Genomic DNA, 17,373 nt, shown 5'->3' on the forward strand with positions numbered 1-17,373 from the left:
TTACCAGGATGTCTTCATACACAAAGTTTGCCACTCTCACCTATTGCAATTATACCAGTATGACCAGGGTCATAAGAAATATACATGAAAGCATAGTCCTTAAAATCAGATAGACCTGGGTACAAGCCAGGCCTTAGCTGTGTTATTGTGAGCAGGTTATTTACTTTGTTTCTTCATTGTTTTTAATTGGGGTGAAATTGCATAACAAAATTCGTCATTTGAAAGTGTACATTTCAGTGGCATTTAGTACATTCACAGTGTTGTGCAACCACCACCTATATCAACTTCTAGGACATTTTCTTTACTCCAAAAGAAACCGCACACCCATTAAGCAGTCACTCCTCAATATCTGTTTCCCCCAGGTCCTGGCAACCACCAGTCTGCTTTTTGTGTCTATGCATTTGCCTGTTCTGGATCTTTCCTAAGATGGAATCATACAATATGTGACCTTTTGTGTCTGACTTCTTTTACTTAGCATAAGATTTTCAAGGTTCATCCATGTTGCAGCATGTATCAGTATTTCATTCATTTTATGGCTGAATAATATTCCATTGTTTGGATGTACCACGTTTTGTTTCTCTCTTTATCCGTTGATAGACATTTGCGTTGTTTCTCCCTTTTGGCTCTTATGGATAGTGCTGCTGTGAGCAGTCGTGTATAAATATTTGTTTGAGTACCCTTTTTTTCATCTTTGTTGAGTATATACGTAGGGGTAGAATTGCTGGGTCACGTGATAATTTTATATCTAGCTTTTTGAGAAATCACTGGGCAAATTATTTAATCTCTCTGAGTCTGTTACATCATCTGTAAAATGAGGGTACTACCTCAGAGTGGTTTCTGTGAGGGATTAAATGAGATAATGTATCTGAAGGACTTAGCACAGTGCCTCAAAAATGGCTGTTAATGTGATTCCCAAGGAGCCTTGGTGGCGCAATGGTTAAAGCACTTGGCCACGAACCAAAAGGTCGGCGGTTTGAACCCAGCAGCCACTCCGTGGGAGAAAGATGTAGCAGTCTGCTCCTGTAAAGATTACAACCTAGGAAACCCTGGGGGGCAGTTCTGCTCTGTCTGATAAGGTCACTCTGGGTTAGAATTGACTCAGTGGCACACAACACTGAAACACAGTGTGATTCCCATATGGAATAGTAAACTTCAGCAGGTGTGAGTGACTTCCATAACTAAAGATGATACCCCACCTTTTTCTGACTGACATACAAATTGATCTCAAGGAGTTTATGCCCTGCTAATGGTGGGACAGCAGTATCCCTCTTCATACATAGAAGGACAGCATATCAGCATAAAAGGCATCAGTGAAAACGCACATAGCACAAATTGTGTAACCTTCATGCTTTTATAGCATCAAGTTTTCCCTCTGTGCAGCAGGCAGTTTTTCCAGTTTTATATTTTCTATTAAGCAACTAACATGTTCAAATTTATTTTAATTATCAGTGATCTTAAGAGCATACTATTTCCTAGGTCATTGGCATGGACAAGTTTGTTTTAAGATGACTAAGGTTGCTTGCCTTCAGGCTGTTGTACTGGTATACATTTTTACTTTATAGTTTCAGAGTAATTTCATGTATATTCTTATTTTCATGCAACCAATTTGCTGAACAGTTAACACGTGCAGGTACAAGCAGTTCCTGGGTTATGAATGAGATCTGTTCTTAAGTCTGGCTTTAAGTCGAATTTGTAGGTAAATCAGAACAGGTGTATAAGTTCTTATATAAGCCTAACTTTGGAGCCCTGGTGGCACGGTGGTTAAGAGCTTGGGAGCTAACCAAAAGGTTGGCAGTTCAAGTCCACCAGCCACTTCTTGGAAACCCTGTGGGGCAGCTCTGTTCTGTCCTACAGGATCACTATGAGTTGGGATCAACTTGACAATGGGTTTGGTTTTCTTGTTTGTTTTGTTAGTGCAAGAAAAGCCTGGAAGCCTCAGTGATTTAAAAGCTGCATGTGCAGCAAGTGAAGGTGATTGTGATGAAGATTGTGTTGAGAGTAGGGGTTGGTTCAGTCCTTTCAAAATGAGGGCAGATTACGTAAGATTAAAGGGCTAGTACAAGTTGACCATAAACCAGACGTTTGTAACCCAAAAGTTTACTGTACTCGGGTGGATTAACCCGCAGCAAGGTTCTCAGGATCTTCCTTGTGTTTACTTACTAATCTGTAGTACAGGATCTCACATGAGTTTCAAGCCTGAGCATACCTTGCTTATTGAGTAATCCGCCCCCAACTGTACTGTTCTTGTTAATGAGACACAGCAGCAAACATAAACTCTGCCTCCTGGAGCATATGTTCTAATGAAGACATAGGCAATAAACATGAAAAATAAAACATATACTATATTAGTGTTAAGTGCTAAGGAGAAAAATAAAGCAGGAAAGGGATGGGAAGTGTTGGAGGAGCAGTTTTAGAGAGTGTGGCTGGAGAAGGCCTCACAGGGAAGGTGATACTGAGTAAAGAGAAAAAAGGACGTGGGTGAGGTATCTTGGAAGAACATTCTAGGCAGCTAGAATAGGAAGTGCAAAGTCCCTGAGAAAGGATCTTCTTGGTATATTCCAGGGAGCCTCAGGGAACAAATGGGACTACAACATAAGGAGCAAGGGGAAAGCATAGTAAGAGATAAAGTCAGAATATTAAGGGGTACAGGAAAAATCATGTAGTCTTGTAGATCACAGTAGGGACTTTAGCCTTTATTCTGAGTAATGTGGGGATTCTTTGAAAGGTTTTGAGCAGAGGACTGAATAGTTTAACGTATATTTTAACTAGATCACTCTGACTACTGAGTTTAGAACTTATTATAGGGGTGTAAATTAAAACTTTGAGATTAAATGAGATCACCAGGTGAGTGGGTATAGATACAGAAGAGATTCGAGAACTGAGCACTAGGGCACTATAGATCAGAGGTCAAGGAGATAAGGAAGAATCGGCAAAGAAGACTGAAAGGAATGGCCAGAGAAGTATGAAGAAAACCTGAAGAATGTGGTGTACTGGAAGCAAAGTGAAGATGAGGACTGAGATTTAATTGACCTTTAGATTTAACAACATGGAAATCATTGATGACCTTGATTAGAGCAATTTGTGGAGTGGTGGTGGTAGGGTGATAAAAGCCCGGGTATAGTGGGTTCAGGAGAAATTAGGAACAGAGAACGGGGAGACAGCACAGATAACTCTTTCAAGGAGTCCTAAAAGGGAAGGGAGAATAAATGAGGCTATAGCTGGAGGAGAGGGTGGGATCAAGAGAGGGAATTTTTTATTATGATGAAAGAAATAATGACCTATTATGATGCTGATAGGAGCCCTGGTGGCACAGTGGTTAAGCGCTCAGCTGCTAGCCAAGAGGCCAGAGGTTCAAAACCACCAGCTGCTCTGCAGTAGAAAGATGTGGCAGCCTGCTTCCGTAAATATTTACAACCTTGGAAACCCTATGGTTTCTGTCCTGTAGGGTCACTATGATTCCGAATAGACTCAGCGGCAGCGGGTGGGTTCAGTTATGGTGCTGATGGGAAGGATTTAGTAGAACGGGAAAAATTGGTAGAGTGGTATTGTGACATCCTTGTATAGGGAAGGGTGTAGTGCACAAGGGAAGGGATTGGCCCCATCAGGAGCATCCATGGTTTATCCATAGCCCCAGGAGAGAAAAAACTAATGGCTGCAGATGCAGGTAGAGAAGGTAGATAGAATGGTAGGAGCCCATGGAAGTTCTCTTTGGATTGTTTCAGTTTTCCCATCACAACAGAAAGCCAGATCAGTAGCTGAGAATAAGGATGAAGAGCATTGGTGATCTGAAGAGAATAAATTATGTCAGCCGGGAGAGCAGACCAACGAATAGACTAGTGAAATACAGTGTATTTTCCGCACAGCACTAAGGACCCACTTAAGGTAGCAATCATGAATTTAGAGTGAGACATTCTGCACAGTCATGCTTTCCTCCAGTCAGCCTCGTGTGTACAGGTGCTGATTAGGTAGAGAACTGGATTTAACCAGACTGTGGTTTGGCTGAGTAAATGCAATAAAGTGAGAGGCAAGAGAGTTGGAGATGTATGCCAGAGACTGATTATAATGATTGCCCATGAAATTTAGGCTGGGTAAGATGAAAGAGTCTCACAGCAACAATATGAAGTAGATAATACAAACAGTATCCCCATCTTACAGATGAAACCACTGTGATATAGAGCCTTGAAGTGAGAGGTTATATAACTTGTTCTAAGTAACACTTAACAGCAGACAAAGAGGTTAGAACCCAGATCTCCTAACTTAGTTTAGCACTGCCCCCCCCCACCCCAGGATACCAGACTTCTTTAGAGAACAATTTATTTTCCCTTACTACATCAGCAGGGTGTTTAAACTCTAGTTGCCAAATTATCAAATAAATGCATGTGTCTTTTATGATATAGCTGTATTCTAGTGCAGTTGACTATGAAATAATACAATTTTCCCTTTGATTTCCATCATAAAAGTGGAGCGGCACTTTACACAGAAAGCATTGAACTATTTTGCTAGACTACTTGCTGTCGTTCAAATACATCCTTTACTGTTCTGTTTCCCTCCATTTATTTTCTCTGATAGGACTGTGCTCATTTCCCAATCTTTGTCCCCTCCTTTTGAAAGCATACCCATCCTTCTTGCCTAGCTTAATATTGTGGGTTTTTTTGTGTGTGTGTGAAACCTTTCCTGATCCTTGTACTTCCTCCCTCACCAGTCCCCCCCACAACTGGATACAATTTCCTCTCATGAATTCCCTTAGCCTTTTGTTCTTGTGTCTCTTATCATATTCTGTCTTGTAATTATTTGTGAACTCATTTCCTTACCCGTATCACACATATGAACGTGCATATAACAGATTGAGGGTATATTTTCTCATCTTTATATTACGTGCACACCACCATACCCCCTGCACATAGTAGGTGTTCAGATCTTTTTTGAAATGAACTTATCAATAGGTTAAGTATAACCCCCAAAAATATTTTGACAAGGAAGGATTTTAAGATGATAGGAACAACTGGGCAGAGGCTGGCTGATGTCCTTAAAAGAGCACTGGATATGGAGACTGGCCTGTTAAAATTTGCGCTCTGAGAATTTGAAATGCTGTTTTGCATTTCACCCTTTTAAATAGGGTTCTTCTTTAGAATCTTTGATCAAAATGTTCATTAATGGTAGCGGGGCACCATCTAGTTCTTCTGATCTCTTGGCAAAGGAGGTGATTTGTTCATGAAGACAATTAGCCATACATTCCATTTCTTCCTCCTATACCTGACTAAAGAGCTAGAAGCCATTGAGGCTGGATGAACCCCCAAAACCCTGAGATAACTTTAAACATTAAACCAAAAATATTCCATGAAGTCTTCTTCTTTAAACAAAGGAATTAAAAAAAAAAAAGCAATAGTTTAGGTTAGTCAGTAAAAAATGTCTGCCTTGAGCATTGTGCTGTTTTAAAGGACTATATGGGATCAAATTGACAGCAGCAACTCGAAAAGTTAGATAGGAAACTTGGGAGGGGGTGGGTTTATGTTAGTGGGAAGAAACAGTTTGGTAAAAGAGGGCAAGAATGATTGCACAACTTGAAGAATGTGACCAATATCATTAAATTGTGCAGGCAGGAAATTGTTGAATTTGTGTATGTTCTGTTGGGTATATTTTCAACAACAAAAATAAAATAATTTTAAAAAACTTCTTAAAAATGTATACTCTGCCTCTGATTCACTTCTCTGTAAGTTGAAGGATGAGACAATATCAGTGGTTCAAATATTCAGCTAAACTGGAGGTTCCAAGGAGTCCCTTCAGGACCTGTCACAGCCTCCCCCACCAGAGCAGTTCTGCCTTTGCTTTCATTTATATTTGTGTTTTCACACCCTTATAAGATCTTATGCAAAAGGAAGGTCCACGCCTCCCCGACTACTTCCACTCTGGACTAAATGTTCTCTTTAGTCTTTTCTTACCTGAGTCTTCTTTACAGCTGCTGTGGTGCATCAGAAGTAGTCTGTTTGCCTGCAGCTAGTGCCTTCCCAGACTTCTCCAATGTGCTGCTTTACCATGTCCACTCCCTCACCCCTACCTTTCTCAAACTGTAGGGATTTAGCCTGTGTTTGACATTTATCCCAGCTACATACCTGATTCTAGGAGTTTTACATTTTCTGGTAGTATCCTTCCTCTGCAGCGTCCACGCCTTAGCTACAAAAGATAAACAGTTTGATGATGCTAATTGGAAAGGATAGAAATCAAGTCAGACTTAAAAAAAAATTTCTTGCTCTGTGTGTGTGTGTGCATGCCTCTACTGAGCACTATGAGGATTATGAAGGCATTTCCCTAGTGAAATGGGAAATATGTCTAAAAGATTAAATGTATATAACAACATGAATAACTAAAAAAAAAATACAGTTTAAATCCAATTAAATTAATATCCCTTCTAAAACTGCCTTCTACTTCTTTATGTATCCTCAGCCCTAAGTCTGACAGTTTGTCAATTAGGAATAGGGTGGTACTTACCCCTAGCAGCGTTTATGAATTGGAAGGCATTTTTTTTTTGTCTAATAATAAAGCCCCTGAGAATTCATATATTGAAGTAAGTATTTTCTTTTTAATTAATTACCTTTTGGTACTCCTTTATATTACCATTGAAGCCCTATTGGCATAGTGGTTAAAAGCTCGGCAACTAACCAAAAGTTGGCAGTTTGAATCCACCAGTCACTCCATGGAAACTCTATGGGGGGCAGTTCTTTTCTGTCCTGTAGGGTTGCTATGAGTCGGAATCGACTCAATGGCAATGGGCTTGGGCTTATATTACCATTAAGGCATTCTGTTATTTAAAAAATTTATGCATGCAGGGTATCACCTATGTCTTTCCTTTAAGGCTTATAAGGGCGTATTACAAAATATTCGTTTTAAGAGGTGTTGGGTTTAATAGGGTTGAGAACTCTTGGTCTGTACTCTATAAGTAGCGCCTGTAAGTAGGTGTTTAGATGTTTGGAAATGATGGTAATAAAATCAAGTATCAGAGTGAGTGTAGGTATTTCAAGTGATGTAGGAAATTAGAAAAAAGGGAAGATTTTTGTAGACTTGAAATAGTGAGGAAATATCCCACGGAGAAAACCTTTGTTATGGGGAATCTTGCACATTAAGCCCTGGGCACTGTTATTGGCGCTTGACATATGTTGTCTTGAAGAAACTAATGACCAGGCTCATCAGAAAGATTAGTATGGTAAATCATAGAACTTTGAGTTGGAAGAGTCCTACGAAATCATTTAGGTCAGAAATTCTTAGCTCAGGGTTGATGTCACCCTTTGGGATTTGTGGATGGACTTCAGGGTACTTATGAATTCCCCAAAATTGTATATATAATTTTGCATATTTTTGAAGGGAATTGGGTTCATAGTTCTCACTGGATTCTGAAAGAGGTCTATCATCTCTAAACAGCTAAGGGCCACTGATCTAATCCTGGCCCAGGCAGATGGTTCGCCCAAGGTCACATAACCAATTAAGTGACAGAAATGGGCACTAAAAGTCAGGTCTTTTAACTTGTAGTTTCTTGCTCATTTCACCATACTCAGCTAAAGGACGTGAACAAAGGAATAAGCATGTTTAAGCTACCTTTTTGTAGCAAATGGTATAAAAACGAACAACTAGTCTGAGGTCAGATGTGTAAGGTGGCATCAATTGAATTAAGTCTGTAAGTCTATTTACACAAGAGCAGTAGAAGGATGGGTTTCAGTTCGTCTCTTCAATGTGAACTAATATTTTTTTTATTTTTGTAGTTGAAATATGCTGCCACTTACCAAAAGAGTATCAGAGCCCAGCTTTCTCAGCTGAAGGCAAACTCCCTTAGAGAAATTATTATCCTTGAGGTTGTCTCTGCAGTTCCCTTTCTAATTGGCACTATTTTCCTGACCTTCAGTGACTCGCCCCCCCCCCCCCCCGCAATCTTCTGCCTAATCAGATCAAAATTACTTTGCCTGACTTATCAGATCTTATACTACCGTAGCCTCTTTAGCCAGCGTGCCTCCTATGCCCCAGTCAGGCTAGTGTCCTCATTTATTGACACTTCCCACTCTCCCAAAGTTCATTTATTCCTACCTCTGTATCCTTTTTCACATGGTTCCCCATCTCCTGGAATGTCTTCCTTTTCAGATGCACATGGTAAGGTCCAGCTTAAGTCTTATCTCCTATCAAAGCCTCTCCTAGTTACTCTTGACCATTTTGCTCTTCCTCTTAACTCCTATTATGGAGCCCTGGTGGTGCGCAATGGTTAAGAGCTCAGCTGCTAACCGAAAGGTCGTCAGTTCAGATCTACCAGTTGCTTCCTGGAAACCCTCTGGAGGCAGCTCTACTCTGTCCTATAGGGTTGCTATGGGTCGGAATCAACTCAACAGCAACCGGTTATGTACTCAGTGATTTTCATTGGAAATGGTTCAGTGGCCACCTTGGGAGTGTATGTAGTTGAAGGAAGCCTGGGATGGGACTCTGGACAGTGCCCAATCCATGTTTCAGCCAGAGTAACTCCACTTTAGTTTTTTATATTAGCAATCTGCATGAGTTTTTATATGAAGAAACAGTTTAACTGCAAAATGAAAGTTTGAAAACACTGGCTCTATCTTGTGTGCTGGTTGCTTCATAAGTGTTAACTCCTAATGGGCAGGGGCCATGACTTAACACTACTTCAGACTTCTGCTATTACTCCCCAGGCAACTGGTACAATTTTGAGCACAAAGTGGACAAATAAGAAATGATTTTAGTGATTGCATTGTTCCAGTTTTGACGGTAGGAGATAGTGAACAACATCACATCAGAAATTTACCTTAATGAAGAATGCAGAATGGTATTTCTGATTGATCTTTGAGAAATGGACATACATTGTTGTGGTTTTCTTCCCATTTGGATAAAAAATCTGATCTAAAAGCTGTTTGGTTTTCATACACATTTGAGAGAAACAGTGTTTGGCCATACTTAAATATCATATTTATTCATTCACCTAATCATTAAAGTGTGTTACTCAACTGACTTACAGAATAATGTGCAGCGTACCGTATACCTAAAAATCCAGAAACAAAATTAAATTTAGAAGTTGGTGCATTAAAACACATTAATGGCGATAACAATTAAAAATAGAAAATGCCGGTCTTTCAGACCAGTTATTTCAACTTTCTGTATCAAATCAATTATATAAACTAATAAGGACCTGAGTATTGAAATCAATGGTGCTGTCAACTTGTTAACACTCTCTTGTTTTGTTTTTTTCCCTGCCCTCTGCCTGGTTCATTGTCTTTACCTACAGGTGTACTTTATTGTCGGCTTCCAAAGATTACTAACATTTATATATATCATTAAAATTGAACTGCCTTGGCTATACTGCTACTCTTATTACTGCTGCTTCCATTATTGCCTTCTTCAGCAAAATAAGGCTTTCAGAAGCCAAAGAATAACGAGAAATAAACACCATTTTAGAAGCCTTTCCACTATGAAACTTAAACTAAATGTGCTCACCATTATTTTGCTGCCTATCCACTTGTTAATAACAATATACAGTGCCCTTATGTTTATTCCATGGTATTTTCTTACCAATGCCAAGAAGAAAAACGCCATGGCAAAGAGAATAAAAGCTAAGCCCACTTCAGACAAACCTGGAAGTCCGTATCGCTCTGTCACGCACTTCGACTCGCTAGCTGTCATAGATGTCCCTGGAGCAGACACCTTGGATAAATTATTTGATTATGCTGTATCCAAGTTTGGGAAGAAGGACAGCCTTGGGACCAGGGAAATTCTAAATGAAGAAAATGAAATGCAGCCAAATGGAAAGGTTTTTAAGAAGGTAAAGCCTTTTTGTGTTTTGTTTAATTTTCAAGAGAAAGGTACATTTTGTTGTATCGTAAATTTGGGTGCATTTTAAATATGCTGGCATTCTATTACTTTGCTATGTAATTAATTCTCAGAAGATGCTCACAGCTTCTGTATATTCACTTAAGGAATTTTTAGAGTTCTGTACTTTGAATGGTATTTTGTTTGTGTGAATAAATATACTAATATTAGAGGCTATCTCATTTTAACAGTTAATTCTTGGGAATTATAAATGGATGAACTATCTCGAAGTGAACTGCAGAGTGAATAACTTTGGTAGTGGACTCACTGCATTGGGACTAAAACCAAAGAGCACTATTGCCATTTTCTGTGAGACCAGGGCTGAATGGATGATCGCAGCACAGACCTGCTTTAAGTACAGCTTTCCTCGTAAGTCCCTCATGTTCTGGAAGTGGGAGAAGGGCTTGTACGTGTAAAAATCGTCCTGAGTTGCTCTTGCTTTCAAAGTAGGTGTTAGCCATTTTTCTGCATGAATTATGTCTGTAAACCAGTATGTAATGTTGTGGTTAAAAGGTACCCAATAATTCCTGGTCAAGATAGCAACATGTAATATGGAAGCAGATGGCCACATCTTTTTCCCATGGAGCAGCTGGTGGGTTCAAACCACTGACATTTTGGTTTGCAGCTGAGTGCTTAACCACTGCACCACCAGGGCTCCTTAATACTAGTATGGTAATTGGCAGTTTAATGGATATAATGTAGAATTTTGTTTTCAATTGGGAGTGAATTATGCCTCAAAGATTTGGGTTTGGGGGTATTTCTCGGGAGGCAATATACAAAATAACGATTAAAACATTAAAAAACAATATTGCTTAGGATAATTCTAGTTCATTGCTTCACTTCGAGGCCTCTTATTTGACTTAATTCCATTTTACATGTGAAATAAGCATGTGACTGCTTGAACTGACATTTAGATATGTTAGAGAGAAAGTAAAATTTGGTGTATTTCTGATTCCTAAGAGTTCATTTTATAAATATGCAAGAAATAATTTCTTTAAAATTAAGAGCCCAGAGCAGTGCCGCACACATACTAAGCACTCAATTATTTGTTCAATGAAACAGTGCAGCATAGGTTTAATGTAGGAATCGAGAGAGTAGCTGAAGTTTCTAAATTATAGAAAATTTCAAACAAACATAAATAATATGAAAATTATTCTTGTCATCCAGTTTCAACCATCAACAGCTTATGAAAAGTGACTGTTCATTAACCATGTTGCTGTTTCTGGTTACCATCTTAGAGCTGAATTTCTAAGTCTATTCTAAGTTTAGCAGATGTCCTTTGGTTCTAAGGGGTCTTGGTTTTAGTTTTTATCTTTGGTGGCATCTAAGGAGATCTCCTTGGCCTTTCCAGTTAAGGCATGGAAGTTCCAAATCAGATTGGACAATGGACCCACTAAAAATCTTCTTGGCAAATATTATATGACAAATATTAATATATCTACTGGCAAGAATATAGAGACCCAAGTTTATTAGTGGTTGCCAAGGGTAGGCGGGAGGGAGAGGAAAATGGGGACTTGTTGCTTAGGGACACTGAACTTCTGTTAAAGGTGATGGAAAAAATTAGCAATGGATAGTGGAGATGGTTGAACAACATGATGAATCCAATTAATGTCATTGAGTCGCACATGTAAAAAATACGAAGTGGCAAATGTTTTGATATATATATATATATTACAATTAACTATATATACCACAATTAAAAAAAAAAACTTTTAGGAAGGAGTGAGAACGTGATTTACAACTAAACTTCAGACTTGAAATCCTCAAAATTTGAGGATTTTCAGGGACGTATCCATTCTTTGGTGCTATAACCAATGAAAGTAGGTGCCACAAGAGAATCCTAGCTTCACTAGCTCTTTCTCAAATTAAGAGTTCAGCTAGAACCTGTTGACCTTGAGAGTCTTAATTGGCTGATGTTTGACTAGTTATAGCACTTCCCTTATGTCTGGGTTTCTCCAGGTTTAGACAGAATTCTGAGAACTTTTAAGGAAAATTTTGGGCCAACAGAGTTTGAGACAAGTTTGAAGGGTAATGGCAAAGACAATGAAATTATAAAATGTCTTTGTGTCAGTGTACCTATCATTAAAAGCTGTATCAGAGGGCTGTGGGGACCATGGTCTTGGGGAACATCTAGCTCAGTTGGCATAACATAGTTTATAAAGAAAATGTTCTACATTCTACTTTGATGAGTAGCGTCTGGGGTCTTAAAAAAGTCTTCAAGCGGCCATATAGGACACTTCAGTGGCCTCACCCCTTTGGGAGCAAGAAGAGTGAAGAAAACTAAACATACAAGGGAAAGATTAGTCCATAGGACTAATGGACCACAAGTACCACAGCCTACACCAGACTGAGTCCAGCACAATTAGATGGTGCCCAGCTAGCTACCACCATCGACTGATCTGACAGGGATCACATGAGAGCGTCCTGGACAGAGCTGGAGAAAAATGTAGAACAAAGTTCTAACTCACACACACACACACACACACACAAAAAGCCAGACTTAACTGGTCTGACAGAGACTGGAGAAACCCTGAGCGTACGGCCCCTGGACATCTTTGTAGTTCAGTAATGAAGTCATTCCTGAGGTTCACCCTTCAGCCCAAAATTAGACAGGCCCACAAAACAAAACAAGACTAAATGGGCCCTCCAGCCCAGGGGCAAGGACCGGAAGGCAGGAAGGGACAGGAAAGCTGGTAATGGGGAGCCCAAGGTTGAGAAGGGAAGAGTATTGACATGTCATGGGATTGGCAACCAATGTCACAAAACAATATATGTAAAAAAAAAGCCATTTTAAATAATATGCCATTCTAATAAATATTTACTTTTTGTGTTTCATTTTTCTTATGTAGTTGTGACTTTATATGCCACACTTGGCAAAGACGCAGTAGTTCACGGGCTAAATGAATCTGAGGCTTCCTATCTGATTACTAGTGTTGAACTTCTAGAAAGTAAACTTAAGGTAAATATGAAATGTACTTCTCTTAATTCATGGTAGTGTTATCTGGCAGGAAAGAAAAACGTTGAATAATTTAGTTTTTATTACAGGCCCAGATTAATAGCTGGGTTTTCTTTCTGCCCAACAGACTGCATTGTTAGAGGTCAACTGTGTCAAACATATCATTTATGTGGACGATAAGACTATCAATAAAACAGAATACCCTGAAGGATTTGAGATTCACAGCATGCAATCAGTAGAAGAGTTGGGATCTAAGCCAGAAAATGGTAAGTAAAACAGTTAAAATGAGTTTATTAATTTATTCGAAGATTATTATTTTGGTAGGTTAGAAAAAGAATGGCCCAAGTGAACACTCTAAGTTCTTTGATTTAAAAAAAAAAAGCTTTAAAATGTTTATAAAACTATCAAGACCATATATGATGACCTCTTTTTCCCTTCTTTCTCTGCAACAAGGTAACCACAGTTTAAAATTTACTGAGTAGGTGAGATGTACTTGGTGGTTCAGACTCGATGGTAGTTGCTGCCAAAATTTTCTTTTTTAAAATAACCTGCTATAACCATCCAATTTGAGCCTCATGTAGGGAAAAGATCTTAGGCCTTTCATTTGGTCAACTTTTTTTTTTTTTTTTTTAATGTTAGTGATGTTTCAGAGGGATGCAAAGCTGGTTACCAAGATTCATGTTTGGATTTATTCTACCAGTGACTTGGTAGAATGTATTTCATTTGATACAAGTAAAAGCACCTCGCAGCAAAGTTGAGCAGCAAAGTTGATCCTCGGGACAGAGGGTTGAGGAAATAATACCCCATTTGAATAGCTCCTTTCTCATGTTAATGGAAGGGCCACAATATCCTGCTAGATGAGGAAAGGTTTCATCTTGGCAGGAGAACATGTTAGTTGAAACTCTGCTGAGCTTCTGCATATTTTACCATCAGAGACTGAACACCTGTTTACAATAACAGGTATAGATATAGCTCTCAACTGGGAGTTAAGAATGGAAGACAAGTCTGAGATTTTACCCTACTTCCAAGCTAACAAGTGAGCCTGCCGCAGTTTCAGGGAGACACAAGACTCCTGAATCAGAGATGAAGGACAATTTTTTACTCAAAGCAATAGTGGTAGCCAGAGCATCAGCATTTGTGTTGACTCCCTGCACCCCAGTTTCCACAGGCTAATGTGAAGAGGACCAGATGATACCTGTGCATGTACTGGCTTGTGTAACAGGAGAGGGAATCTGAATCTCTTCTGATGGGCAGTAAGCATGCCTATCCTTTACTCTGTAGGGAGACTCTCTTTTTTCCAAAGCCGTTCACTGTGCAAACATCCTTGAAAAGATAGTCCAGAGCAGAGGGCAGTCAGTGCCTCTACTTGCATAATGTACAAAAATGCAAGAGACCCATGAAGAATTGTCTCCTAATATCAAATTGACCTTACAAGATTAGGGAAAACTTGACTGTGAGGTCCTGGTTGGTAGGGATCTGTGGCTAATTCTGATGATTGACCAAAGAGTGTTTGCAGAAAACGAAGGGGGTAGCAGCCCTCGTGATTTTGTGTAAGCAATAACATCGTAGGCTGTGTATTCCACCTACTTCCACTCATCTGTATAGTAGAGAGAGAATATATATATATATATACATACACACACACACATTTGTTTGTGGTACTTTACTTGAGTAGACAATTATTATGATGACACTTTTTTACGTATTTATCCAAAAATGAGCAGAAGCCAAATGTCACATTGTCAGCTTAGCCTTGAAAGAGCTTAACATATCTACTGTTACTGCTTTGATTAGTCCTCAGAGGAGGGATGCAATCCCTATTTGCTTGGTTTATAAATTATGACAGTGGATATCTTTGGTTATTTCATTAGTAATAGTGCTCTTTAAAATTTTCATTTTAACTGTTTTATATATAAAAATGTAATTTGTTTTGTAAACTGATTTTTTTTTTACCCAGTAATCTTGTTAAGCTCTCATTTCATTCTGATAGTATATCTGTGGATTTTTAGCCATTTTGGTGTATCCTGGGAAGGAAAGGCATTTGCTAGGTTAGCACAACACACTCTCAAAAGTGGAAGCTTTGGTGTGCTGTTTAAAACTTAGCGTCTTAGAATTTTAACGTTGAAGTCACCTTAGAGAGCTAGTCCAGTGGTTTCCAATCAGGAGCGGTGTACATGAGTCACCTGTGGAGTCTTTGATCCATCATCGGACATACTGAATCAGAATTTTCAGAAACAGGGTCCAGGAATAGTGGTTTTTAAGCTCTGCGGGTGATTCTGATGCCCACCATTGGTTAAGAACCACAGCCTACTTCAACCGTCTCGTTTCTGAGGTGAGGAAACTGAGGCCTGAGGAGCTTACACACAACACAGTAGCCTCCTGATTCTCCAAAGTCTGAGAGATCTTTCCACAGAGTGCTGGATGTATAGTGTATAATACTGTGGAGAGGCATGAGCAGACAGGGAGTAGGCTAAACATCTAGAAAATGAGCCAAATTGAGTTTGAAATTCTCCTTGCCATTAACCAGAATTTGATGACCATTTTTGTTTTGATTATCAAGAGAGAATATTTGTTTTACATAGTGTATCACTAGGCCAAAATCTAAATATATTGTCTTTGTTTAGTAATTTAACTTTTAAACTAAAGAAAATGTGGTGCTTTTTCATTCATTTAGCAGACGCCCCTCCAACTCGACCAACTCCTTCAGACATGGCTATCATAATGTATACTAGTGGTTCTACTGGCCGACCCAAGGGAGTGATGATGCATCATAGAAATCTGATAGCTGGAATGACAGGCCAGTGTGAAAGAATACCTGGACTGGGGTAAGAGAGAATTTTTCAACTTTCTAAGAAGTCTGTAATCAGAGCTTATGCTTGTCATTCTCTAAACTCAAGCCATATTAAAGTATAAAAGTTATTGATGTATTTAATTTAAAACGCCTTTTTAAGAATGATTAAAATGTTTCTCTTAATGTCTGCCTTGACCACTCTACTCTTTTAAGAACTACCTATATGGGATCAAATTGATAGCAGCAACTTGAAAGAGTAGATAGGAAACTTAGGGGGCAGTGAGTTTATGTTAATCAGAGAGGGACAACTCAGAAAAGAAGGGTAAGAATGGTCGCACGACTCAAAGAATGTAATCAGTGTCACTGAATTATACACGTAGAAATTGTTGAATTGGTGTATGTTCTGCTATGTATATTCTTAACAACAAAAAATAAAATTAAAAAAAAGTTTCTTTTTTATTTCAGACCAAAGGATACATATATTGGTTACTTGCCTTTGGCCCACGTACTAGAATTGACAGCAGAGATATCTTGCTTTACCTACGGCTGTAGGATTGGATATTCTTCTCCACTTACACTCTCAGACCAGGTGACAAACTTTTCAATACATTGACATGGTTATATTAAGTTACTTTTGTTTGGCTGAGAACATATTAACTCATTCAATATTTTGATCTGGCTAGAACTTTCTCCTTGACTTCAAAAATAGCTTCTATGGACAATATGTAGTTGTCATAAGTAACTGTGGATTTGTTAGCATTACTTTATCTATATATTTAAAAATTATTTTGAAACTAGTAATTACCTTCATCTTACTTTTGTCTACCAGATTTTTACTCTGAAGAGTTAAGACAGAATACGTTGAGCCTTTTCTGGTATATTACTCGTGAACATTGGGTGGGTTTTAATTTTTTTTTTTGGAAGGAGATACAGTAGGTAGGATTTTTGTCCTAGTTTTTCTCTGAGTTTTCTGTAGAACTTCTGTCCAATATAGTAGCCACTAACCACATATTTAATTTAAACTAATTAAAATGAAATAAAATTAAAAATTGAGTTTCTCAGTCACTCTAGCCACATTTGAAGTTCTCAGTAGACACCTGTGACTGATGACTACAATATTGGGCAGCAAAAGTAGAGAACATTTCCAGCATCACAGAAAGTTCCATTAGACAGTGCTGCAGGATCTCCAAAGGCATTCCTCAGCTTACTGTACCAAGCCAGGGTTCTCCCTGCTTCTCTCTGTTGTTCACACTAGGAAGCCCAACAATTGGTAGGCTACCTCATGTATTTTAAGCCCACTTGAAATCACACATTTAATACCTGTTGTCCAAAATCTATTTTATTTCTTCTTTGGAAAAGCCTGAACCAGGCGTAAAAACCACAAAAACCAAACCCGTTGCCATTGAGTCGATTCTGACTCATAGCAACCCTATAGGACAAAGTAGAACTGCCCCATATGGGTTTCCAAGGAGCGGCTGGTGGATTCCAACTGCCAACCTTTTGGTTAGTAGCCGAGCTCTTAACCACTGTACCATCAGGGCTCCAAACCAGGCATGGGGGAGGGAAGAGCTACTAAGGGAGCTGTGAGATTCAGGATGCTGAAAAATAAGCTAAATATAGGTAGGGATCACTTGATGATATGTGTAGTTTCTGCCACTGCCATCACTGGAGGCCTAGCTGTAAGTTTTGCAGAACGCAAGTCAATACTGCCTTTTGTATGGGAGTCTTGATGGAGCATGCAGTCGGCAAAAAAATGTATCCTTGGTTCTCAAAAATT

At 39.0% G+C, this 17,373-nt stretch overlaps 1 protein-coding gene across 4 annotated transcripts in view; it reads left to right on the forward strand.

Moving 5' to 3' along the window:
- Positions 1 to 17,373, forward strand: part of ACSL4 (acyl-CoA synthetase long chain family member 4) — an 83,520-nt gene that overhangs the window by 48,686 nt on the left and 17,461 nt on the right. Inside the window, exons 3-8 of one of the 4 annotated variants that reach the window (XM_049872059.1) lie at positions 9,269 to 9,802; positions 10,041 to 10,218; positions 12,699 to 12,808; positions 12,933 to 13,071; positions 15,480 to 15,630; positions 16,062 to 16,185. In XM_049872059.1, coding sequence (XP_049728016.1) covers positions 9,452 to 9,802; positions 10,041 to 10,218; positions 12,699 to 12,808; positions 12,933 to 13,071; positions 15,480 to 15,630; positions 16,062 to 16,185 — 1,053 coding nt within the window. In that variant the 5' untranslated portion in view covers positions 9,269 to 9,451. Of the gene's footprint in view, positions 1 to 9,268; positions 9,803 to 10,040; positions 10,219 to 12,698; positions 12,809 to 12,932; positions 13,072 to 15,479; positions 15,631 to 16,061; positions 16,186 to 17,373 lie in introns of those variants that run through there. The other 3 variants (XM_049872061.1, XM_049872062.1, XM_049872060.1) reach the window with 3 other exon arrangements.

The sequence above is a fragment of the Elephas maximus genome, chromosome X, assembly GCF_024166365.1.
Source record: "Elephas maximus indicus isolate mEleMax1 chromosome X, mEleMax1 primary haplotype, whole genome shotgun sequence".
Taxonomy (NCBI): domain Eukaryota; kingdom Metazoa; phylum Chordata; class Mammalia; order Proboscidea; family Elephantidae; genus Elephas; species Elephas maximus.